We start from the raw sequence: 25,814 nt of genomic DNA on the forward strand, positions 1-25,814 counted from the left end.
AGTGAGTGGGAATCCCGGCAGGCGCGATCCCAGGAGTGGGAGCCGAGGTGAAGCGGCGATGTCCGGGAGCCGCGATTTCCGCTGCGACTGCGGTCAGGCCGGGAGCTTGGCACAGGCAAATTGCCGACCGGGTAACGGGACAGCGCTCGGTGCCGCACTGTGGAGATAACAGCGGTGCCGAGGCCATTGAATCTCGTGGCCGTGGTAATTTGCCCGTCCAGTTCAGTGAGCACAGTTATCACCTGCTGTCAGTACACGCCTTGTCAGGTTTTCTGAAACTGAAATTTGGACGAAACCTATTTGTCTAAAAGCGTATCACAGTCTTTTTGTTCTAGAAGAAAACCACGTGTATGGATCTGTGAACCTTTGTGCATGTCTACTGCCCTGAGCGTTTTCAGGAGGAGGATGAGGAGGCGTGTGTCTTCTCTGGAGGGCAGGTGAGCGCTCAGGCTTGGGCAGCGGGCCCGGGAAATGGGGCTGCAAGGGCTGTGGGAGCCGGCATCGGCACTGGCTTTCCGATCCAGGTGACCGTAGCGCTGCTCTGTGGAGAGGAGACAGTGAGAGGCAAGGGGGCTGTGACAAGGCCGGGCGGCGATCCCTGGCCGGGCAGCCGGGGCTGGTGCGGAGCGGGGCGCTGGGTGCTGGCTGTGCGAGCAGTGGGGATGACGCGGCATGGCCACCTGAGGATTGGAGATGGGGTGCTCGTGGCTACGACTGGTTATCAATAGTGCCGCTTCTTGTTTGGAGTCAAGGCTGATTTTCTCCTACTGGGTGTGCCTCTGCTTAGATACTAAACGTTACATTTTAGTAAAAAATCCTTCACTGTGAGGGCGGTGAGGCGCTGGCGCAGGTTGTCCTGAGAAGCTGTGGATCCCCCATCCCCGGCAGTGTTCAAGGCCAGTTTGGGTGAGGGTCTGAGCAACCTCGTGTAGGCAAAGGTGTCCCTGCCCATGGCAGGGAGGTTGAAACTAGATGATATTTAAGGTCACTTCAAATCCAAATAATTCTGTTAGTCTATTTGGAATGGAAAAGCCTTGCCTGTAATAACAGAAAAACGGCATCCTGTGGCTGTCGCAGGGCTGAGTGCTAATACGTGATTGTGCACGTGGGCTGTAATATGGGTGGCTTAAGCAGAAATCTCATGTAAGTGAACACTGCTCCTCCTGGCTTCACTGAGAATCATGCCTGTCTGTTGAAGGGAATTTGAGTCTTTATGATATATTCCTGTAAATATAAAGATTAGCCTCTGACTAGGTGGGGTGGGAGAGGCACCCAGGGCTTTGTTTTTCCCCACACCTGTTTTAGCACTGAATGACGTCCTACACTGTACTCCTGAATTACAGCACTAGCTCATCCTGTCTTTCCAAACCCCGGGAATTAACTCTATATGCTTTACTTTTAAAACCTAAGGGATGAAGTGTAAAAAGAAGCTGATATTTCCTGAATCACTGTTACAGTCCTGATAATCAATTGTTTTAGATCAAATTTTTGTTCCTTGTTTTCCTTTTACTGCTCTTCCCGTTATGTCTTAAGCTGATCCTGTCAGAGCCAGGGTGAGCTGCTGGTGCTTGGGTGAGGAAGGCACAGGCCCCCCTTAAAATGTCAATATTCTTCCCATTTGTTCACAGTCTGGTATTTTTGCATTCGAGTTTTGTTGTTTAAACTCCTCTCTGAGATGTGAGACACCCATCAGTGTGGGGTTTGTGTTTGCTCGGCTGGGTTTTGTTTTCACAAGGATCACAGAACTGTTAGGGTTGGTAGGGTCCTGTGCAAGTCATCTAGACCAACCCCTCTGCCAAGACAGGGTCACCTAGAGCTGGTTACACAGGAACACATCCAGGGTGGCTTTTCAATGTCTCCGGAGAGGGACTCTGTGACTTCCCTGTGCAGCCTGTCCCAGTGCTCTGCCACCCTCAATGGAAAGAAGTTCTTCCTCACGGTTAATGGAACCTCATGTGTTTCAGTTTATGGGTATTGCTCCTCGTCTTGTCACTGAGCACCACTGAAAAGAGTCTGGCACCATCTTTCTTGGCACCACCTCTGAGATACGTCGACGCATTAACGAAATCCCCTCCCAGTCCTCTCCAGGCTGAACAGGCTCAGCTCCCGCAGTCTCTCGTAAGAGGGATGCTCCAGAGATGGTTTGTTTGTTTCTTTCTCGTTAACACCCAGCTCAGCGCCCCCTCTGCGAGGGGCCCGGCGGCTCCCCGGCCGCAGTCGTGGGGCGCTGTCCCCCCGCGGGGAGCCCCGGCGGGCCGGGGGCGCGGGGGCCGGGCCGGGGCCGCTCTGGGCCGAGCTGCTCCGCGGGGCGGCGGCGCCGCCATTCCGGGCCTGTCCGCAGGCCGGGCCCCAGCGGGGACACGCGTCCGCGGTGAGTCCTGCCGGGCACGGGCACGGCGGGCCGGGGGAGCCGCGGTCCCGTACGGCGAGGAACGGGGGCACTCGAGTGTACCGGGGCTGGGGGTCGGGCGCCGCCGCAGCGGAGGCCGGGCAGGAGCCGGGAGCTGGCCTGAGCGGCGGACCCGCCATCGCTCATCTGTCCCTGCCTGCGTGTGCGGCTCATGGGGCACCGCCGGAGCTCTCCGTGACAAACGCGGCACCGCGGGGACCGCACCAAAGGCTTTGAACCGCGCCTTTCTCACCGCTGCCTGCTTGCAGTACCTTCGAGTACTTGCTACGGCGCAGGACGAGTTTAGAAAGGCACATGCTGTTTGTTTACTGTCTGCGTTTCTCGGCTGTGGCACAGTGAGCCAGTTTCGCTTTCAGTTCTCGGTGCTTCAGCACTTCAGACTGGAGTGGATACGTATTTAAAGGGTTCATAAGCGACAACAGTAGGTTTGAGTTGTACTTAGTTAAAAAGCATTCTCGATATATTGAATTAGACTTGCTGTTAAAGGCGTTTTGCTGTTCGATTTCTGAGGGAATAAAAGTGTAGGTGAGGTAACTCGGAGTTACAACACGGTGGAAATAAGGGGTTTACATTTTACTCTGTAGTATCAACACACATTTTGCTTTAAATTATTTTTGCAGTTTATATTTACATTCTCTGGTGGTGCGGATTTGTGTAGATTGTATTTTTAGATTAGATGATACGTGTTGTAGCTCTGCAGACTGCTTGTTGGAGACTCATGCTCTTTTCAGTAATTTCAGTGGGGCTCGGGTGAAACAGTCTGAAGGCCAAGTAAAGTAGATTTTAAAACAACCTCACTATTAACAAGAAATGGTGCTGATTGAGTTAACCAGGGAAGACTTCATTCAGGCTTTGTCAGTGGGTTTTCACACAGGTGGATTTGTGCTTCCAGGGGAGCCAGGTTAATTTCTGTGCATCCTGGCATGTTTTTTAGCATTAATTCCTCATTGAAATAAGTGTTTTCTGACTGATTTGGGGTTTTTTTTTTGTTGTTGTTGTTGTATTTGGTTTCCTTGGAGTTTTTTGTTTGTTTATTTTGGGGGGGGGGTTTTGGTTGGTTGGGGTTTGGGGTTTTTTGTTTGTTTTTTGGGGTATTGTTTCATTTGGGTGGGGGTTGGTTTTCTTGTGTTTTGGTTTTTTGTTTGGTTTTGGATTTAGGGGGTTTTGTTGTTTTGGGGAGTTTGTTTTTGTATGTTTGGGTTTTTTTGTTGATTTGTTTGGTTTTTGTTTTGGGGTTTTTTTCTCACTTTTGTTCTTCAAAAATATTTCAGTTAGTCTGTTTTGGTCACATTTGACAGTTTCAAAGATAATTTCATACAAGTCTTTTTGAAAATTGGTGGCTGTGGAAAGGAGAGGCACTTAATTAGTATCCTCAGTAATAAATAAATAGTTAGGTTCACCACTTGCATCTGTTCAAGAGACATCAAACAATCCATCCAGCCATTGGTGATTATTGCTAGTAGTGTTAAACATCTTTAGTTTTGCTGTGGTTTTCAAATATGAGGCAAGGGTGCTCCTCCACTCTTCAGTCACAGTGGATGTGTGAATGGTAAATCAGGGACAGCATAGGAGTCTGAATTTTAAGACATCACAGCTGTTAGGATCACAGTTTCAGAACTGTATCATCAGGGCAGTGTGTGCAGAAGAGTCCACAAGTCCCAACTGTGATGATTCGAAATTACTGTATAAAATTGTTTGGATATTAGTACATTTTAGGTTTTCAGACTAGGAGAACATGCAAGGCGGTGTCATTGTTTGCAATCTTGTTGCCAGGGATCTGAATAAAGGCTTTTGAGCTGCCATCCAGTCACTGACCAGTTGGAGTAAGCAGGTTAAAGCTTTTTAACCTGGATGTAGACCACTGAACATAGCTTTGTGCTATTCAGGTGCACAGTCTGAAAACCAGCCAAAAAGGAACTGGTACTTGAAACTGCTGTTGTTAGGGACAGGCTCTGTGTTCCTTGGCAAGTAGCACAAAATGTGGGGTTAGGTCTCTAATGTAAGGTGCTCAGTCCTCTGTAGTAGTGAGTGTGTGGAAAGAAACAGTTACTGCTGCAGGGCAGTTCCTCCTGCCTGTCTGAGACACTGACCGGTGTCTGAGATAAATTTAGAGACGTGCTGCACAATGGGTAGATTGTCAAAGGGTCTTCTAACTTCAGATTTCCTGGTCTTCATTCCTGTATCAGTATTAGTGGGGCTAGTAGGCTTAGAAGATGGAAAATAAAGGATGTTCACAACATCTTGCATCTACAGGATTGTGGCTCTGCATTGATGTCAGTTCAGAGTTCCAGTAACATAATCCCATTACCTCTAAAATCATAACACAGCTTTGTGAAATAAGGAAGATACAAGGCTACTACAGAAAAAAAAAAAAGAAAATGTAGTTAAAATACACATTACAGAAGGCAAAAGTCACAAGTCATGAGTATTGTCTTTTTAAGGGGTGAAGAATAAGATAATGCAAGTGACCAAACCTTCATTGCAGGGGAATTTTATTTCAAATGTATGATTAGTTTACATAGAATAGATTCCATTTTTTCTAAACTATAGTGGAGGAAATACCAGCAACAATTACATTAAACTAGAAACAAGAAGTTTTTTGCTTTATTATCCAGCAGAGATTCTGTGGATGCCCCATCCCTGGAAGGATTCAAGGCCAGACTGGGTCAGGCTTTGAGCACCTGGGTAGGGAAGGAGTCTCAGCCCATGGCACAGGGGTTGGAACTAGATGATTTTTAAGGTGCCTTCCAATTCAAACTGTTCTATGGGGTTTTTTTTGTTTATGCAGTGTCACAACAAAAGATTAGGTAGATAATCTGGTGATGCCACTACTTCTAGAGACTGATTCATGCTTAGAGTTACTGTAGTAAAATACATTTGGTCTTACCTGACATGAATGTAATATTCTTCCTCTGCACACTTTGTTTAAAGGAATGCATATGGCTATGCTCTCTCACATAGGACCATATGGAAATTCAGAATATTGGTGTAGCTGATGGCAGTGTGACTTGTAAGGTGATGACTTACACACCTAAAAATCTGGCTAGGACAGATCCCGTCCTATTGTATTGTAAAGCTTAATTTTTTCTGCTAGCAGATGATTTTGTCCAGGCCATGAGACTTTATCCTGTGACTTTAGCAGTAGTGTCTCCCTTTAGGGCTGCCTGCCTGCAAGCTTTCTGTAAGGTACCTTTAGCTTTAGCTTGGGACTGGCTTTGGGGGTTATACCCAGTTAGATCCAGATACAGGCTGGCCCTTTCTGGTGAGGCTCCAGGACAAGTGTTTGTGTATGGCTGCCAGGGACTGTTCCCTTGGAGGAGAGTGGAGTCTGCAAACAAGCAATCTCAGAAGGGTACAGAAATCAAATGGATTATGTTCTGTGCTTTCAGACCGAAGGCTAAATCTTGAAAACATGATTCCTGCAACTGTTCACACTGTCCTGAGTGCTCTGTATTTATGCTGCCACAGAAAGAACTGGTTACACTTGGAGGAGAAAAACCGCAGGAAACGCCGAGGACTGAGATGCGCTTGCAGCTGAAGTGCCCTCATCATGAATAGGTACAAAACTATCAGACAGCTTGGTGATGGGACCTACGGCTCTGTTCTCCTAGGGAGAAGCATTGAATCTGGAGAGCTAATAGCCATTAAAAAGTAAGTGTTCTCATACATTACTTAATAATGCATAGTCCAGGTTTTTCCTTTCTAGGTCTGCATCAACTTGGTCATGCTGGTTTGAGTACTTCACATTCCGTGCAGCTTTTTAGTGTGGAGTTGTATTTGGGCAGCATGAAAAAGTGCCTTGTATCCTGCAAAGCCTCAGCAGGAGATAGAGATATATAGGCTTATTGTGTAACAGCACACTGCTGCTATGTGCAAACGAGTTTTACATATTACTTAGAGTATTCTGCAGTGCTGCTTTGGAATCTACAGCCCTTTTGCTGCTGCATACATGGAACATATATTTTGTAGTCTAATTTTCAATGCAATATTAGTACTGCAGTGATAATTACCACAACTGATCTCATTGCCCATTATCTGTATCTTTTATGCTATGACATACTGGTCTTTTCAACTTATGATTTTCTTGAAATCCCTTGAGAAATACACTTGATTTTTCTCTTCTGCTTCAGTAGTGACTTTAGTTTGTAAATGGCTTATTTGTCCTAGCTTTGGTAAGAGACAGCTGTAAAGCATTGCAGGCACCTTCCTGAAATACTGACCATGACAAGGGACAGACTTGTCAAAAGAGCTTTTAGTACAATGCTGTTTTGTATGAGCAGCCAACAGCTGGCTTTATCAACTTTCTAAATCCCCTCTGCTGAGGGTATTTTGCCTGTATCAGACCTTGCTTAGAAGGTCTTGCTTTAATTTTCAGTTTGCAGTATGGGAAAAATTCAGAAAAATCAGAACAAATCAGAAGTATTCTCTCACTTAGGTGTTAATGCCGATCCTTTGTTGAAAACACAAGTGGCCCGGTAACTGAGTACACAAGACAGTAACTGCAAAAACACTGCTGAAAAAAAATCCAGACCCCTTAATGGCATGAAGGGCTTGTAGTTCTTAAACTACTCTAATTGTGAGAGCCCATCTCAAACAGGAAACTTGCTGCAATAATAAGTAATACTGAATTATCATTAAAGGCAAAGGCTCAGATCTTCAGAGAGTGCTCAACTCCCTCTGAAATCCAGACTCTACACAGTTGAGTATTTTTGTGAGTTTTAATCTGTGATCTTCTGTGTGCATGTATGTGTGAGTCTTCATCCTTTTGGTCCTAAAGCATAGAGTTACATCTTAAAGAACTGAGTGGTAATCAAAATCTGTATGAAAATCTGTATGAAAATACAGGATGATACATTACACACAAATATTGTGTTCAGAGTTACAGTCTGGCTTGGGAGAAAACTTCCACACACTTTGTTTCTGTTGAAGCAGAGTTGCTTATAAACTTGAAGGGGTAAGCAGAATTTGAAAAGCAGTTGGCATGATAGATGCACCTTGCAAGGGAAGTAGAAACATGGGGAATAGTGGACAAAGGAAAATGTGGAAATACAGCCAAATACTAAAATCACAGAGAAATCAAAAATAGAGAAGAGGAGCAAGGAGAATATGATAAAATTGGAGATCCAGTGAAGTGATTGGATCTTCATTTGATTTGTGTCAAAACTGTCAAAACTACCCTTGTTCTTTTCACAGTTAGACTCTATTCTACCACATTGTTATATCAGAAAGAAAAATAGCATGCCTGGGCCTGTTGAAGGCTCTGAATTATTTTCAGCAAGGTTTATATACAGAAAAATGCAGTCCTGTGTAATAGCAACTGTTAATTTGACTGTAATTCTATTTGAGTGTGTATTCTAGTAAATCAACTTGACTATACCTTGTCTAGAGATGTAAAGTTTTTTGACAAATGAGCTAGTGTCTTAAATTCTGATGGAAGAACTGAATTGTTAATATGCAGTGAGGCTTTTGGTTCTAAGAACAGCTGATGTTTTCAATGCATTAGTCATTCTTTTTCCCTCTACTTTTGTAGAATGAAGAGGAAATTTTATTCCTGGGAGGAGTGCATGAACCTTCGAGAGGTTAAGGTACTTGTTTTGTTCAGTGGTTGACTTCAAATTAGGTGATCACTGTCACATCAAATTCCTTACAACTCTTGTGTCAAAACACTACTCCCAAAGTGAGCTGTAGCATATGACATTACTGTTCTGTTTCCTGACTCTGCATTAGAAGGGAGTGTCTTATAATTTAGTTGTAGAGAGCTGCAGTGAGGAGTGTGTGAGTGAGAGCTGCAGTGAGGAGTGTGTGAGTGAGAGCTTTCCTGTCACAACACCTGGAGTTGATTGGTGCTTGTTTTGTTGAGAACACATCCCTTTGTGCAGGATTAACTTTTGTGCATGCAATTGTTTCTCTGTAGTTGGCTTGGGGACAGACTTAACAGCATGAAATTCTGATGGCAACAAAACTTGGAGGGTGGGCTCTAGGGGCCTCCTTAATTTATGGTCAGCACTGAAAACATGCAGAAACATGCCTAGGTCATTTTTCTTACAGTACCCTGTAAAAATGGACATTGAATGCACTGAAAATCTAAGAACAGAAGGAAGACCCAAGTTTGGTAGTTTTAGCTAGGGTAGAGTTAGTTTTCTTTGTAGCAGCTTCTATGGGTCTGTTTTTTGCATTTCTGACCAAAACAGTCTTGATAATACAGGTACGTTTTAGTTATTGTTGAGCAGTGCTTTGGCAACCTCAGGCCCTCTCTGTTGTTCATGCTTCCCTGTCAGTGAGTAGGCTGAAGGTGGGCTAAAGGCTGGGAGGGGACACAGCCAAGACAGCTGACCAAAGGGACATGCCAAGTGACATTGTGCTGAGCAATAAAAGCTGGGGAAAGGAGGAGGAAGCACAAGACCTTCAGAGTGATGGCATTTGATTCGCCAGGAACCATTACATGTGATAGAGCCTTGCTGTAATGGAGGTGGCTGAACACCTGCCTGTCCCTGGGAAGCAGTGATTGAATTCCTTAGTTTGCTTTGTTTGCATGCTTGACTTTTGCTTTACCCATTGAACTCTGTATCTCAGCCTGTGAGTTGTTTCACTTTCTGCCCTTCTGATTATTTTCCCCATCCCACTTGGGGCGCTGAACAAGCTCAGCTGCCTGCAAAAGTTAATCCACAATACCAAGGAAGACTTTCCAGGGATCCTGACTCTAACCTGACTGTAGCCAGTGCAGGTGCAAGAAGAGTGTAAATTCTGCCATTAGGAAGTCTCTTACAGAGAAAATGCAATTGTTTTGGTGCTGACAGTGACAGCAGATATCTGGCTTTTGAATGACCAGCACATTAAATTGCTGTACAGACTGTATATGCATGTTGTAATACTTGGAGATCTGGTCTTTGTTCTCAGAGCTATCTGATTATTTAAGACACCAGAAAGTTTTTGATGTTAAACCTTCTGCAACCATGAAATAAGTTTGGCTTTTTTTTCTCCTTCACTATATTAAGACCCTTGTAAAATCCTGTTTGTATTTTCTGTTTCTAGTCTTTGAAGAAATTAAACCATGCCAATGTGGTAAAGCTGAAAGAAGTTATCAGGGAAAATGATCATCTGTATTTTGTGTTTGAGTACATGAAGGAAAATCTTTATCAGTTAATGAAAGAAAGGTATGTTACAGCATCACCTATTCCTGATATAAATTAATTACTTGTGTAATGTGCTTTTAACACCCCTGATACTGTTCAAAGGATTTCGGATTATTTGTTCAGGCTTGGATCACTATAGCTTAAAGCTGCAGGCTGCAGCAGGAGCTGTGACTGTCCCCTTTGAGCATATCCCAGCCAGTCTAGTGGGAGTTTCCAGTGCCTTATCCCACATTAGTGTGGTAGGGTGTTCTTTTGAGAGGTAGGATCTGTGGGTTTTAATAGTCCTCACACTGAAGAGGCCTTGGACCTAGAACTTCTGACTTCTATGTAAGTACTCCAGTGGTGCTTTTTAATAAGAAATTGGTATCACCATCTCTTCTTTTATGGCTTCCTCAAATAAATGAGTAAATAAAAAGTAGTTGGAACAGTAATCAGGAGGTATCAAATTTTGGATTGCTTCCAGAAATTATTTTTCCTTGCTGTTTGAACTGACATGACCAAAGACTGCTTGTTTCATTTGTCAGCATTCTGAATAAAATGTAGCTTGGTATTTGCTGGACCATTAAGAAAGTCTTAATTTTAGCCTTTGGGCCATGATAACATCCACTAGAGGATAACTGGGAGCAAAATTTCCTGCTTTGAATTGTTTCTCTCTATGGACCATAGTATGAGCCTGGCAGATGACAAGAATCTTCCTTGATTTAAGAAAGTAAGGTTATAATTATAATATATCTGTGTGAATGCTGCATGAAATGCCTTTTTAAGCATAAAAACACAATGCTTGTGCAGGGATAGAAAACTGTAATTAAATTGGGCACATATATGGATATATATTATATGAAATAATGAACTTTGGAGAAATTGTTCAAGTCTATAACAGAATCCAATTATCTTTGGGAAGTCACAGAAATGCTTGATATCCTACCTTCTTACAAAAACAGAAAACCAAGATGTTTCTAAGAGTATGTTTTGCATCATACTCTACAGTTTAGCTAGGCCATGGACTTGTTAAACATTGTGTAAGTCAGACCTTTAAGAATGTGAATTATTTCCTTAATTCTTAGTTAATTGCCAGTTTTGTGCAAAGGGACTGTAGAATAAGAAATAAGAATTTCTTCTGTAACAAGAAAAGAAGGTAAGCAAATATGCAAAGCTGACTAGCACTTTTATTTGTCATTGCTACCTTTAATCTTTGATTCTTTAGATAGCATAAGCTAATATATGAATTTAGTAATTAATATTTATTTCTTCCCTTTTATTCCACAGAAACAAACTGTTCCCTGAGTCTACAGTTAGGAATATTATGTATCAGATCCTGCAAGGGCTTGCATTTATTCATAAGCATGGTAGGTTACGTTTTTGCTATAAACCTTCTGAATTAGAGACAGATAGTGTTTGTGTAAGTTTTTTGATCAATACACAAGCAATTGCATTATTAACTTCAGTAGAAGGAATGATCAAAAGAATGGCTCTGTATGAGAGATTCAGATGATTGAAAACACCTGTATTTTATAGTTGCCTAATACTTCATTCTGGAGGTTTTCTCAGTTCCTTTTCTGTAGGTTTCCACTTTCTCAGTCTGGCAGCTGGCCACTCAAACTCATTGGATGTTAATGAACACATTTCTTGATAGATTTAAAGATCCCCTGAGACTGAGAATAAAGAAGAAATTACTCTTTTTTCCAGGTACTAACAGACACCTGAATAAAACACACATTTTCTATAAGATATATTTAAAGTAATAAAGTCTGAGTGACAAGCAGCTTTTGTTGCATGGGCTTCTGACTAATATTTATAACAATGGTAAAAGGTAAAGCTGATGTACCAGCCAGTAGTAACAAGACCCACTTAACTAATAAAAAAAATCTCAAAACAAACTTCTTATTTTAACAAAAGCTTCCGCACTGTTTTTTGCTGACCCCTGCAATTCTGTCCAGTAGATAAAGTGAGGGGTCTGGTGCTGGGCAGCTCTGTGGGTTATCAGAGAGAACTGACATCAGTGGCCAGAGTCCTGGAAGTGAAATGCTTATAAGGACCAGCATTACAGTTCTCTTGAAGAACACATTTAACTGTGTTTTGCAAAATACTTCCCAGCTAATTACTTTATTCACTCTTCTAATGGGGCTTGGATACTCATCTGAAACCTAACTATAAATTCCAGTCTCTTTTGGTGACATACATAATATGTGAATATACATAATATGTAAACATACATATGTAAACAAAAACATGTATAGAAAAATGTTATGCTTGATTTGCAAAAATCGAAGCCAGCTTTTTTCAGTGAATTGTCAAATGGATTACAGCATTTCAGAACAGCTTATATTACTATTTAGCTTACTATAGCTGTTGAGACTGAACAGTTCTGTGTCAAAACTGCCTTCCTCACTGACCTGCTACCACACTAGACTTGTATTTCTGCCAAGGTGTTGCAAATCTGTAGTTAAGAACACCTGGAAATATTTGGCAAGCTCAGCAGGATGGTTGTGATGATATTGTGGCTCACAGAGTAAGAATGAGTATCCCAAGATTCTCTCCACACCAGTTTTGGAAAAAATCACATGAGCGTTTTTTCCCTCTCTCTTTTCTCCATTCTGCTCCTGTGTAGCATAGAAATGCTTGTCAAGTAAACTTTTACATTCTTTGTCCATCCAAACTCTTAAGCATCTTTTTATATTTGAGTACACAACGGATTGCTCTATCTACAAGTTTGTCATGAAATAAATTGCCTCACAGACATTCTGCTGGTGCATGTCTGTGCAGCAAAATACAGAAGTGATTGTACTAAATGCTAAGAACAGCCTTGATTGATTTGCCTGGTACCTTTCACAAAGAAGCAGTAATTCAGTCTGGCACCAGAATATTAACTGAACATCCCTAGGAAGGATGCAGTCTCCTGGTTAGTAGATACCTACAGCACTATGTCTTCAGTGCTGTTATGCATTAATCTAATGAACAGAAGCTAATCTAGTTATACTGGACAATGTGGAAATATCCTATGTCAATGTTTAGTCCATTTTCTGTGGGAACATATTCAAAGCCATGGAAAAAGTAAGTCTATTGGAGTCTTTGGAAAGGAGCTGAGAGCTTCAGTTAGGTACTGCAGAGGGAGCTGTGTCTTGGAACAGTGGTTCAGGTACTTGCAAGAAAGAAGCAGGACAAGATTTCCAGGCTAATGGTGGAAGCAAATTTCAGAGACAGTAGTCACTGGTACACCAACCCTCTTCTCTCATTTGTATTAAAAGAGCTCTTGCCAAGCATTCATTGATGATCAGTTTTTGCTGAATGCGGGGAACACTAAAAAAATACACTGAGATCTCCTTATGTGGTGTTGAGTAGCTCAGTGCTTGCCGATTGTGTTCTCAGATTAAAAAAAAAAGTTTGAAGTGCAAAAAACCTCCTCATTTAAATTTATATTCTGTTTAAAATAAAATTTTATATAATTGATTGATAACTTCATTGGTCAGTTTCCAGTTAGAATGAAACTAGCATTAAAATGGTGGAAATTTTTTTATGTTAGAGAAGTGTCACATGAAAGAGAGCTGTCTGAATAAATGCTCTGAATTGTTACAAGATAGCCAACTTGTGTATACTTCACTGTTCTAACTGAACAACACTGTACTGATGAGCTCTGCTGATCACATAGGACTTTGATACCTGTGTGGTGCTATTCCAGCTTCAATGATAAGAACTAAAGTGAAACTATCCAGTTGGAAAATAAAGGATGCAGCTGAGAGTGACATTGCAATCCACATCAATATTTCATTTGAATTTCAGGGTTCTTTCACAGGGACTTGAAACCTGAAAACCTGCTTTGCATGGGACCAGAACTTGTGAAAATTGCAGATTTTGGCTTAGCCCGAGAAATCCGATCTCGACCTCCTTACACCGATTACGTATCCACAAGATGGTAAGTGCTAGTGCTCACTTACATTGTAGGAGCTTGCAATCAACACTTGAAAGTAGTACAGTACTGAATTCGTGCTGACTGTTGTACTACTTTTGATGCCTCCTCATTAGGGAACTTTTATTTAGGCTTGGTATAATTTGAAAAGCTTCAGTTAGTGCGAGATAGTTTACAGATAGCAACAGCACTGGAGCAGAGCGGGAGTGTAGTAAGGCAGGTTGGAATGTGCTAGGATTGCTGTGTCAGGAAGGTGTGAGAGAGTTTACAGCAGATTATGTAGTTTTAATCAAGGAAAGAAAAAAGTGTGTACAGGAGAGGAGAGGAGGTTTTTAAAGAACGTTTGCTCTTAATAGCAAAGAATGAAGAGGTGAGCAATTTCATGTATGTTTGAATTGTGTTGATTGTTGGGATTTCCTTTTCTTTCTTTCCTCTACAGGTACAGGGCTCCTGAAGTACTTCTGAGATCCACCTGCTATAGCTCTCCAATAGATATTTGGGCTGTTGGGTGCATAATGGCAGAAGTTTACACGCTGAGGCCTCTCTTCCCAGGCGCCAGTGAAATTGATACTATATTCAAAATTTGCCAAGTCTTAGGGACGCCAAAAAAGGTAAGTGAAGTGATATTCCAGACTGCAGTAATCCTGCAGCTGTTCTACAGTACACAATGGCACAGTAGCAGTAAGCATAAAAATAATACATTTTCCTCCTTACTGTTAATTTATGCTGTTGATTTCAGATACAGTAAACAAAATTAAAACTTACTTTCTGTGCAGTAATTATGCTATACCTGACACATAAAGAGGAAAAATAGGCTCCTGCGTAGCAAACAAAGTCCTTAGACTGTGATTTCATTAGGTGGGAATTGAATTTTGTCTTGTACATTGCATAAAAACCTATGGTTTAAGAGGTTAAAAACTGGGATCATGGCAAGATTCCTACTTCCTCATTCCATTTGTGCCCTTGACTCTTGTCAGATGTACAGCAAGACTCACCTCTTACCAGAGGTTTGGGGTGAAGATTCATAGTAAAATTTTCAATATAAGACCAGAGTAAGCTGGACATGGTCTGTTTCAGGTAGAATATGTGCTAGTGTGCTTAGGGACTGATACTTTACAGCTGAACTTTTTTTGTGTTTGAAAATCTCATTCTTGCAGAATGACTGGCCTGAAGGCTACCAACTTTCAGCTTCTATGAATTTTCGCTGGCCTCAGTGTGTACCGAACAACCTAAAAACTCTCATCCCTAATGCTAGCAGTGAAGCAGTGCAGCTCATGAGAGACATGCTGCAGTGGGACCCCAAAAAGAGGCCAACAGCTAGTCAGGTTTGATTTTATTTTCTTTTTGTCTGCTTGTGATTTTTTTCTTTTACAGCAGGGAACAGTCATTTAGCAGTTGTTCAGGGGTGCAGTTCTTAGAAGGGAGGAGAATCCAAGAACAATATGAAAGACAAAGGAGGGTAATTAAGGGAGAGTAATTAATCTTTTGCATGAAACATCAGCTGCTTGGGGTATGTGCTTAATAATCAAATGTATAAATACACTTGAATTAAGTGTAATCCAGTCACTGTGAATAGCAGCAGAGTGAAGGTAGGATGTATGGCTGAAGGCTGAGCTGCTGTTCTTTCATTGTGGTGTGCCACAGAATGACTGGAATCTGGTTCAGTCACCTTGCCCTAGGCAGCCTGTGCCAGTACTCAGTTACTCTCAGAGTAAAAAAATTTCTTGATGTTCAGAAGGAGCTTCCTGTGTTTCAGTTTGTGTCCATTGTCACTGGGCACACCTGAAAAGAGACTCAGTCAATCTCCTTTGCACTTTCCCTTCTGCTTTTTGCATACTTTCATAAGATTCTCAAGAACCTTCTCCAGGCTGAACAGTCCCAGTTCTCTGTCTTTGCTCATATGCAAGATGCTCCAGTCCCTTAATCACCTTTGTGGCCCTTTGCTGGACTCTTTCTGCTATGTCCATCTCTCTCTTTTTCTGGGGAGGCCAAAAATTGACACAGCAATCCAGGCATAGCCTCACCTGTGCTGAACAGAGGGGAAGGATCACTGCTCTTGACCTGCTGGCAACACTCCTGCTCAGGCAGCCCAGGACTTAGTCTTATCTGCAGCAAGGGTGTATTTGGTAGCTGTTCCATGTTCAGCTTGGTGTCTACCAGGTCCTTCCCTGCAAAGCTGCTTTCCAGGTGGTTGACCTCAGCATGGACTGGTGCATGTGAGTATTCTTTCCCGGGACTTGGTATTTATCCTGGTTAAATTGGTGAGGTTCCTGTCAGCCCATTTCATTAGCCTGCCAAAGTCCTGTTGGGTGGCAGCACAGCCAGCCAGTGTGTCAGCCCCTCCTTCTACTTGTGTCATCAGCAGACTTGCTGAGGGTGCACTCTGCACCACCAGCAGCATCATTAATGGAGGTGTTGGAACAGTATTTGCCCAGTAATGACCTCTGGGGACACAGATACTTCCTGGCCTCCAACCAGAACTTTGTTGCACTGACTGCCACCTTTTGGGACTGACCTTTCAGCCATCTGTTAGTCCACCTTGCTCTCTGATCCTCCAGCCCAGTGTTGCCTGGATAAGGCTTGCTTTTGCTGGGCAGCCTCAGCTCAAGTGCGTTGCAGATATGTTCCAACATGCTGTGCATAAGCCTTGCCCAGGTCATCAGTATTGCACATACAGGTGGTGGTAGCTGCTGGTTTTGGGTAGTACTCAACTAATACAATGAGCAGGGCACCTTTATGGAAAACAGATGGGATTCTTGACACTTGACTTCAAGGGCCATAGCTGAACCTTTGTGATTTAATTAGACCTTAATTAGACAGTATAAAGTGCAATTAAAATCTTGAAATTTAATGAAAACAGTTAAAAAGTGAAATAGATTACGAACTCTCAAAGGTAATGAAGAACAAAAAACCACGGACTGTAACAGTATTAAAAGCATTAACAGATGTTTTACAGTAAAGTACAAATAGAGTGAGGAATCTGAGCTTTTAGAAGCGTTTTGAAGTAAGAAGTCTTTGGGAAGGGAAGATGAGTGTGCCTGAAACAGCAAGATATATTAATTGCCTTTACTGACAACTTCCAAATTACTTGTAAGGCAGATAAAAGTACTTTTAGTAACTATCTTTACTAACTTGTCAGAAAAGGTAGAGGCTAATTTCCATAAGGGTTGTGTTTCTTTCACTTAATTCAGTCTCAGAAATGGAGAATGGAGCCGATATATCTGGGGTCATTGAGTTTTGCTGGCTGAATCTGTAATGATGAGGGGGATGTGTTTCACACACACACACATGAAGAGACAGCATGTAATGAAACATGCCTTTAGCTGCTGTATACCTGGTTAACTATCTTAATTCTGCAGAACCTTTCCTTCTGTAGTAGTCCACAGAGGACTTGATAACTCAGTATCTCTTGAAATTTCTCTACTATTGCAACATTTTTTTGAAGTGGATTGTGCTCACTGGAATCTAGTGTTGAGAGATGGGTCTTCTACTGTTTCCTATCCCATGAAAAAAGGAAATTAAATTTATGCTGACACATAGGACTGGGGTAAATAAAAAACTTTGGTTTTCTAAGCCAAACATCTTTATTACTTTTTAGGCACTTCGATACTCATACTTCCAGGTTGGGCATGCCTTGGGCATTCAGGAACTGGGAAAACAAAAGGACCTGCATAATAAATTGTCTCAGCATATTAAGCCTGTCCCTCCAGCACAGCCCCCTCTGAAACCTCATGCTCGAATTTCATCAAGGCCTTTTCAGCAAAGCCAGTCTTCTCAGCACGTGGTGTACTCGTGTAAGACAAACAACTCTGGGGCTGAGCACAGTAACTATGCCCAGGAGGACAAGTCTAACCAGGTTCTTCTGCCTGCAATACACAATAAGGCTCCTCAGCAGGTAAATACCCATCTAGCATAACATAAGCGTTTTGATATAGTGCCTGGCTTCTTTCCTTGTGTTTCTTTTTCTTGTTCTCTTTCAAGGTGCTTGTACTTCACTAAAAGGACAGTGAGTGGAACTAAAGTATGGTTCCAATGTTCCAACTTTCTGCTAGAAACTGGAAGTTTCTCTCTTGAAGTCTAAATCCAGTTGCTCTAAAACAAGCAAGTCAGTTTCTCATTTTAGAGCCATTTTGTGGTACCCTTTACACCTGCACCACTTACAGGATTACACTGATTTCATATGAATAAAATGGATGTACAGTGTTCAAAATATTAATGGGATTGATGCCAGAGAGAAAAGTATGAAGCTAAATAGTATTGAAATGAGGGAGACTATTGCCTTCACCCATTTAAGGCATCCAGTTTATTGACTGGGAATAAAATAGTTTGGTCTTCCAAACTGGACATGGAAACCAACAGATCCTTCTTGCAGCATGAGAATGTACCCTTTCTGTCTACTAATGAGGAGATTGGATTCATAAAGTAGGTGATGAGAGCAGACAGTGTGAATGCTACTGCTGCAGGGTCAGTCATAAGCAGTCTGTACTGACCAGTGTCACACAAAGTCAAAATTTACTGCTGAGTCTGAATGACTGAAGAGACACAAATTTGTGCCTGTGCTGTCCTGCAAGAGAAAAAAAAATAGGTGTCTAGACACAGGCTTGTGGAAACATAAGCATTCATGCAGTTTTATATTCCCAGCATGGGTCTAGAAGTAAAAATTGAGCATAAGGTAATGGTTTGGGAGATGCATACTGGAACATGAATAGAATTGCAATTGAGACCAAATAAATTTCTTCTTGTATAGATTCAAGATGCTTTATTGCAGGACAAAATGCAGAAGATATGTAATAATGTCAGCAGGCTACAGATTGTGTTCTTAGGGTGTTTAATGAAAGTTGAAGATTGTGTTGTTACAGCTCTACTATCGCTGTTACTCTTTGAGATAGAGGAAAAAATAGTCCTCTTTGTTCCTGTCACCTAGATTGTGGTCTAAGCATGTAGGTTTGTTTCTTTTCAATCTTTGTAACAGAAAACATCTGCTGGATCTGAGAATACAAATGGTGAACTTAAACCAAAACCTAGGCGAAGATGGGGGCATCTTCCCAGGACAGTTAAGAGTTCTGAAGACTGGGATGATTTGGAAGACCTTGATTTCAGCTCTTCCATCATGAGAATGGACTTGAAAAACAAGAAGAGGCAGAATGATGAAACTCTTTGTAGGTAAGGGTTTTTTATGTATATGTGCTATTTGGTCTATTTCTTTGCTGTTTTCCTCTTTCTTAGTAATGTTACTCTTCATGCTTTCTTTGTATCTAGAAATGTATATCTCAACAATTTCATCTTCTTTTTTTTCCCACTGAAAATTATAACTGGTGTAAGTCTCCCAAAGTTAATTGTTGAATATATACTTTCAATTTTATATGTGAACAATTTTGACATATTCCATGCATATAAACTGTTTCGGATAAGTCTAAGCTGCAGTTTCCATGGATGGTATACAGAAGAGAGAAACTTGCTAACTTTAAAAGCAGTATATAAGGGAACTAGAAGCACAGATCTGATTTTCAGGGGCACTTGCATGACTTCAGGTTGATAATATTCCCTGTTGCCTGTGTGTTTATGGTGTAGCAAACACATTACAAAGAAATTATTCTTGGAGATGGGGTATAGTTGAAAAAGCTGTGAATAAGCATGTGCTATAAGAATTGGACTATACAAACCAATTTTTCAATTACAGATTTGAAAGCATTTTGGACCTGAAGCCTTTGGATGCTGCAGGCTCTGGCAGCAGTGCACGAACTTGCCATGCGACCTTTTTGCGGCAGGACACTCCTACACTGCGAGTTTCTGCAGCAAAGCAGCACTACTTAAACCATTCTAGGTATCGACCTGGTTAGTAAAATACTTTCCTTTTCTTCCTGCAGTTCCAACAGGAGTATGAAATAGTCATTGGTACATTAGCTCTTACCCTTTGAATTTGTGGAGGTGGGCTACTGCTCAAAGAGCACGAGGACAGAAAGAGCTTGTAGTGTAAATGGCCACGACACAAACTGCATTCTAGTAGTCTAGCAGTACAAACAAGGGGACAGGGCTGTTGGTACTTCTTCCTCCTGATGGATACTTTTATACTTGGAAGTGCATTAGAAAATGTCTGTATATCTGCCAGACTACTCCCTGTCTCCCTAAAAATTCTAAGACTGGTCTTCTGGACTGGAAAAGAAAGTGCCATGTGTTTACCTTGTGAGCGTATAGTACCATGAACAACAGGCAAACTAGTAGTGGGAATAGAATTACATGCCTGTCTTCATGATAACCTCTGCTGTACTGACACCAGTGCTGAGGCAGGATGAAGTACAGGAGGTAGACAGCATTTAAAATGAGATTAATATAAGTATACTATTTCTCATAATTTCTATTCATAATTTTTATTCATTTGTAGTACTACTTCAAAATTAATTAAGTAAATTTGAAGGTATTGTGACAGCAAACTCAGTCTTTTTTCCTGAAATAATAATTGACTTCAAATTGTCTCACTTAAGAGTTTTGGTAGCTAAAACTTGTTTTACTAGAGGAAATTGTAAAACATATTGATCCCAATACTGCTTTTAGCCATATCCTGAATTGTGAGTGCATTCTTGAATGTTAGGTACCCTGCTTAAATATGGGAGCTATATTAAAAACAAATAATAGGTGTCATGTGAACTGTAGTGCAAACTGTTTGCATAATCTGAGGTTTCAGTAGAGACAAAGAGTATAGTACTATGAGAAATGGAATTGCCATTATTGCCTCTCAAGTTATCTTGTTGCTGTTAGGCTTTTATTGGAAGCACAGATTTCATGTACATAGCAAGGTTCACTTTCTGTGACATGAGAGTGTTTGTGGCCTTGATGTAAGGACCCTCTCCTGTGATATAAGCAGCCATTGATGCTAGTGGAGCTGCTTACATTATGATGTCTGCAGGATTAGGGCCTGTGGCTAGTTCCAGCATTCCTGTATAATGAGAGGATGGAGAGTGATTCAGAGTTACTGAGAGGGGAGAGGTTTTGGCTAAATTGAACCAGACATCTGCTCTAAGATTGTGCATTAGGTGGAATGAATGCAGGCCTGTGTGGCAACAGGGATTTTAGTGGAGTAATCTTTGCATTTTTGCAATATAGGAATAAGCACCAGGAATAGCATAGTCTCCACTTCAAACAAAGAGTCTGTTCCATCTAATCACTGGCCCAGTTCTGATTTGTCTGGGAAAACCTCTGGTTTGGGAGGAAGTGCTACCAACAGGATGAATTCAGGTAAGAAGGTGTGCTTAAAACTCTGAGGAATGATAATAAGTGATGTCTGTGCAATTTCCCAGCAGTGTATTTTGGAGTCATCCATTTCCAAAACGTCAGTTCTGAAGACACCTGTTTACCCTGTCTGTTCTTTGTGTGAAAATCAATAATGAGTGCTCCTCTGTGGGAGACTGCCTTAAACTGAAACATAGTCATTTCTTGTAATGAAACGTCACAAGTCTGAAGTACCCCATGCAGAGAAGGCTGGACAGCTTAGGTCCCTTCAATCTGAAATTCTTCCTCCTGCTTTCAGTTTCTCTCTTCAGTTTTTTTAAGTCATGTCTTTTCGTTTCCAATCTATTTTAGTCCACCTGGTACATAAATCACTGTAATTACATGAGGAAGCTGGTATAAATTGAACCAGCCATACACACCACTCTTGTTACATGAATTAAGCAAAGAAATTCTATTACTGTGTTTTTCAGTTGATGATGTTTAAAATAATGTAGTAATTACAGTTTAAAAATTCCAACAAAAAGCAAAACTCTTCAATCTTTCTTCTTCAGGTTTTTTTTTGGCATTTGGTATTTCAGGTATTTAATCACTGTTTGAGTTGAACTAATTAATTTGCAGATTTTTACATTAGTTTTTATCAGACATGTTAATAACACGTTGATGTTTTTAGATTGTATCTATGTATTTCCTCTCTAAACCATGGCTTCATGTTTTCATGTGATACAGTTCTGCAGTGCCATAATTCTTTTACATATGTTGTTTTGAAAGTGTTTTATGGCTAAAGTTTGTGTTGAATCTTGGCCCAAAGAAGCATTTTGGTCCTCTAGAAAATCACGTAAAAAAACCCAAAACAACAACTTAAAGTTTTGGATGTAATTTAATCAGAAAATCACTTTTTAAAGATTCAGGATGGGAGGACACTGTAAATAGCTAAACTACATGAGAACCTTTACAAACGTAGCACGTCTCCTTCCTGACTCTTTTACAAGTTTTTGCTTCTTTTGTAGCAGCATAGGATGTCATTAGATTTTCCTTTTTTTTTGTTTATTACCATCATTTCCCACAATAGGCTTTTCCACTGCTCTGGTACAGCATAGGCACATGTGTGATGGCCCTGTTCTGTGCATGATATCTTGTTTAGTGCCCCTCTGTGCTATAACAACTCTAGACTGTTTTGTTCCATTTTTATGGCTTATCCTACAGATCAGTCAGATATGTTCCTGCTCATCTTAGGGACAAGTTTTGTAGCTGGCTTTCAAAATCTGAAATGTGAATCTGTACCACATTTTTAAGCTGTGCTCTCACAGGCTTCACTAAGAGCTTTGTGTAGCACCAAAGCCCCAGACTCACTACATAGAAACCATGAGTCAATATATTCTTATCACATAGTTGCTGAAAGTCAAGCAAGATAATTCCAATTGAAATGCTAAGTTTTGAAAGCTTTGAGAAACCTTGAAAAAGCTGAGATGTCAGAGGGAATTGCCATTCACTCTGACAGGTACAATTTGTACATGTTTTCCGTTCATCTCTAATGCAGTCTGATGCTGATGCTCTCCTGAATGCAGGTGTTTATATAGGAGCTATAGGACTTCAAGTGCCTTCAGTTAAGTTCTTTTTTTGATCATTCCATGATCAGGCTTGGTCTTGAAAATGATCCTTCAGGGCACACCTTTGTCTCCTGTTGACAGTGTGGGAGATCCATTGTGTTCAGGTGTTCCTTGCCATTTCTTTCAGGGCCCATAGGATCAAGTGGTCTAACAAATGCTTATGTCCCATCATTCCTGAAGAAGGAAGTAGGTTCTGCTGGGCAGAGGGTTCAGTTAGCACCAGTTGTGGACCCATCTCCTGGTAAGTCCAGTACTGAAGTTCTGTTCTCTTGATCCCTTGGTCAGTACTCCAGTAATGCTGTATGTATGCAGCACTGAACTACCTGTCTTTGCTTTATATTATTTGTCAGTATATGACTGACTAGAAGTGTTGTTTGTAACCTTGCAGAACTTCATATAGAGAAGGATTTGGTTCGTGTTTACTTTTGTTTATTAAATATGTGGGTTTATCTACAGCTTATTTCCATGGGACCTATAGATTGCCGTGAGAGCTGGTGTAGAATTCACACTTGCCAAATCAGTGATGTCAATACTCTTTGTCTGCTAAGGTTTTAGGGATTGGATCCACTATTGTTTCACATCAGCAAACTTTGTTAAAAAAGGAGACTTACCTCCTGAAGAAGTAAGGATCTGAACCTGCACCCAGTTGTTGTTCAGTATGGACAGCTCTCACTGAACCTTAATATCACAGTGTCGGCGGAAGGGAACCAGGACATCAATTTGATCATCACAGGCCCAATTTTATTGATCAGTACGGCGGGTTAAATACAGTTCATAATGAGCTTCATACATATTGCAAAAGTTGAGCTCAGGATTGGTCAGCTTACATATCAGCACCTACGCCTACTTCTACATTCCTATGGTTCTACTTTTGATACTTTCTACATATTCCTAGGATATATTCAGGACTAATCTCAACTCCCTATCCTCATGTTGCAGCAAGGTCACTGCTGACTCTTCCTTTCAGCTTGCTGACTGCTGACTTTTCTCCTTCAGCTTAACCAGTGGCGTTATGTCAGCGTGGCCTTTCTCAGCTAACCAATTATTAATAATACTCTCCACATCACAGAATGTTTTGTCCTTTAGATTTTGCAGCTCTGACGTCGGTCAGGCCCCTTCTCGGGTGGCCGTCGTTCAGCTCACCCACCAAGAGCTCGCCGCGGTTGCTGCCCCTGCCGCCGGCAGCGGAGCCCGTCCACGGCCGCGTTGACTGGGCTGCCAAGTACGGCGCCCCCCGGTGACCTGGGGAGTCCCTCCGAGCACCGCCTGCAGCCCCGGAACGGTGTCCAACGTGGGACATTCCATACTGCTTCATATACCTGGGCATTGGAAAGGAGCAGGTCTTACATGAATGAGACATTTTGGAGGGTTTTTACTACTTTGCATTAATCTGAATGCAATCTTGTACCGTTTTGTATAAAAATGTTTTTGTTGTATACGTGGGTCCAGTTATTTTCATAAAAGGGATGCATTTTGTATATAAGGCTTAGGGTATTTGGCATTTTTATACAGTAAATTTTTATAATGAACTTTTAAAAAATTTAAATTTTTTATGAGACTCAACTTTTTTTTATAGAAGTGGATTAAAAAAAAAACGTGGTGCAATATTGCAGTGAAGAAGTACTGAGGAAGGGGCATTCATTAGACATTTTCTGAAGTTTTATGTGCTAATTGAGGCTGTGTAATTTCAAGTGATGCCATGTCTCAGTGCCACACTTGTGTTGTCCTATGCTCATTGCTTCGTACTGACATCAGAGTGAGTGAGTGAGTGACTTAGCAGTGTAAACTCTCCTTCACAGTCGCTGAGAGGCTGCAAAAAGATAGTGGGAGGCAGGGAGGCACCTTTTTTTAATTTATTTTTGCCTTTGAAAGGTTTTTTTTGGACTGCTATTCAGATTTACCATATCTTACTCTTGTTTGGTGAAGGGTAAATACTCTTCTGTAGATCCGTTTTCTGACACAGCTTTCCTTTTTCCTGCTTAAAAGTTGTTCTTTGGCATTGCTCACAATGAAATAGAATGTGGACCTACCTCTGTTAAATTCATGTAAATGGTCTAATGATTTCTAAGGAGAAAAAAGAGATTCTGTTTCATCATTTTCTTTTGTTGCAAATGTAAAAGCTGGAGATATATTAAGGACATATTAACAATAAATTAATAGCACTAATAAAACTGGTTTCAGAGTAACAAAATATTTATGATATGCCAGCAACATAGTTTAAGGAAACAAGATCTATACAGCTGACTTAATTTTCGCAATTGTTCTAAATCACTTAAAGAAAAAAAAACTTGAAAAACCAAAACAACCCAGAGCAAATGAGTTGGTCTAACCTCACTTATGTTTATACTCAGTTCTTCTTCACTCAATACATCTTTGACAATGCGAAGAATATGTCAGCTTCCATAAATTAGCCCCAGAGGCTGTACAGGAAAAAATGGGATCTTACGTGGTACTGTTAAAAAATGTAAAACTCTGGTTGATTTCACTGAAATTGATAAATTTTAAATTGGTAAAACTGTTCTTTGAAGAGCAGTTTAACTCAGTTTGTGAGAGTATGATTTATATCAAGGTATAGAGAAAAGGAAGTAGCCCCATAATCTGGTTTAGTTCTACTCTGGAAAGGAGTGCCAGAGTCCAGCCATCAGCAGAAGATTCTTTTAGAGCACCGTCAGCATTTGTCTGTTCTGCACCTCCTTCTACAGAAGAAAGATAAAACTGTTCAGTGCTGTGGGAGAGGACTTTCCATAGCTGCATTCTGGAGCAGTGCTGCCAAAGCTGAAGTGTGCTGAGAAAATGCATCTCGCTGCAGAAGTGTGCAGAAATACTAATCTTACTGAGCTCATTGTGTGATCAGCTCAGGAAAATAGTTTATTTATGAGACTTAAATCCAGCCTAAAGGGATCAGAGCAGGTGCATTTCTCAGCTTCCAGCCATTTCACAGGAATTGAATAGTTTCTGTGTCAGTGAGATCCTCTCCATGGGATCTGCCAGCACACAAAAGGGGCAGCTGCTGTGGTCGAGATTGAGAACATATTCTGGCCTTTTCAGTGCTTCCCATGGTGAATGTGTGGGATTTTGAGGAAACTGTACCCTAGGGTAGGCTGCTGGCTCAGTGCTACAGGGGGAACCACAGGGAGCACTGCTCACTGTTTGCTTTTATAGGCTCAGCCCACAGTGAGACAGTACAAGACAAAGAAAGAACAAAAGTGTTCATGAAAGACTTACACATTCCAAAGACATCTTGTGTGTCCTGCTGCCCTATTATCTGGGCATAGCAAGTGCTAACTCTATACCTAGCTGCTTCCACAGCAATGATGCCAATGCTTAGCAGTAAAGTAAAGCAGCCATTTGATTTCTAAAGTGCACACTGATGGGTGTCTGTGGGTAAGTGGAAAGGGAAATATGTATATTTGTCATAGAACTGGAAAGACAGTTGTTTCTCTTGGAAATAAATACCTGTATTTATGTCAACGTATCGTTTAATTTATTTTATCACCAGGTAATTTGTCTCAAGAATGAACACCCTGAACCTA

General features: G+C 41.2%; 1 protein-coding gene across 8 annotated transcripts; it reads left to right on the forward strand.

Moving 5' to 3' along the window:
• Window positions 1-9: 9 nt before the first annotated feature.
• On the forward strand, window positions 10-24,108 carry CILK1 (ciliogenesis associated kinase 1). 8 transcript variants are annotated; one of them, XM_063150689.1, is made up of 15 exons: window positions 10-131; window positions 336-437; window positions 5,800-6,061; window positions 7,941-7,995; window positions 9,443-9,564; window positions 10,810-10,889; window positions 13,321-13,453; window positions 13,887-14,058; window positions 14,605-14,772; window positions 17,046-17,342; window positions 18,420-18,610; window positions 19,128-19,282; window positions 20,549-20,680; window positions 22,409-22,522; window positions 23,368-24,108. In XM_063150689.1, exons 3-15 carry the CDS (start codon window positions 5,961-5,963, stop codon window positions 23,520-23,522), a joined length of 1,875 nt encoding a protein of 624 aa, XP_063006759.1. In that variant the 5' UTR covers window positions 10-131; window positions 336-437; window positions 5,800-5,960; the 3' UTR covers window positions 23,523-24,108. The 8 variants fall into 8 exon arrangements, with proteins under 8 accessions (XP_063006759.1, XP_063006760.1, XP_063006764.1 ...); XM_063150690.1 differs by having other exon boundaries at window positions 5,879-6,061; XM_063150694.1 differs by having other exon boundaries at window positions 25-131; window positions 339-437; window positions 5,879-6,061.
• Window positions 24,109-25,814: the final 1,706 nt, after the last annotated feature.

Source organism: Melospiza melodia, chromosome 3, assembly GCF_035770615.1.
Source record: "Melospiza melodia melodia isolate bMelMel2 chromosome 3, bMelMel2.pri, whole genome shotgun sequence".
NCBI classification, from domain to species: Eukaryota; Metazoa; Chordata; class Aves; order Passeriformes; family Passerellidae; genus Melospiza; species Melospiza melodia.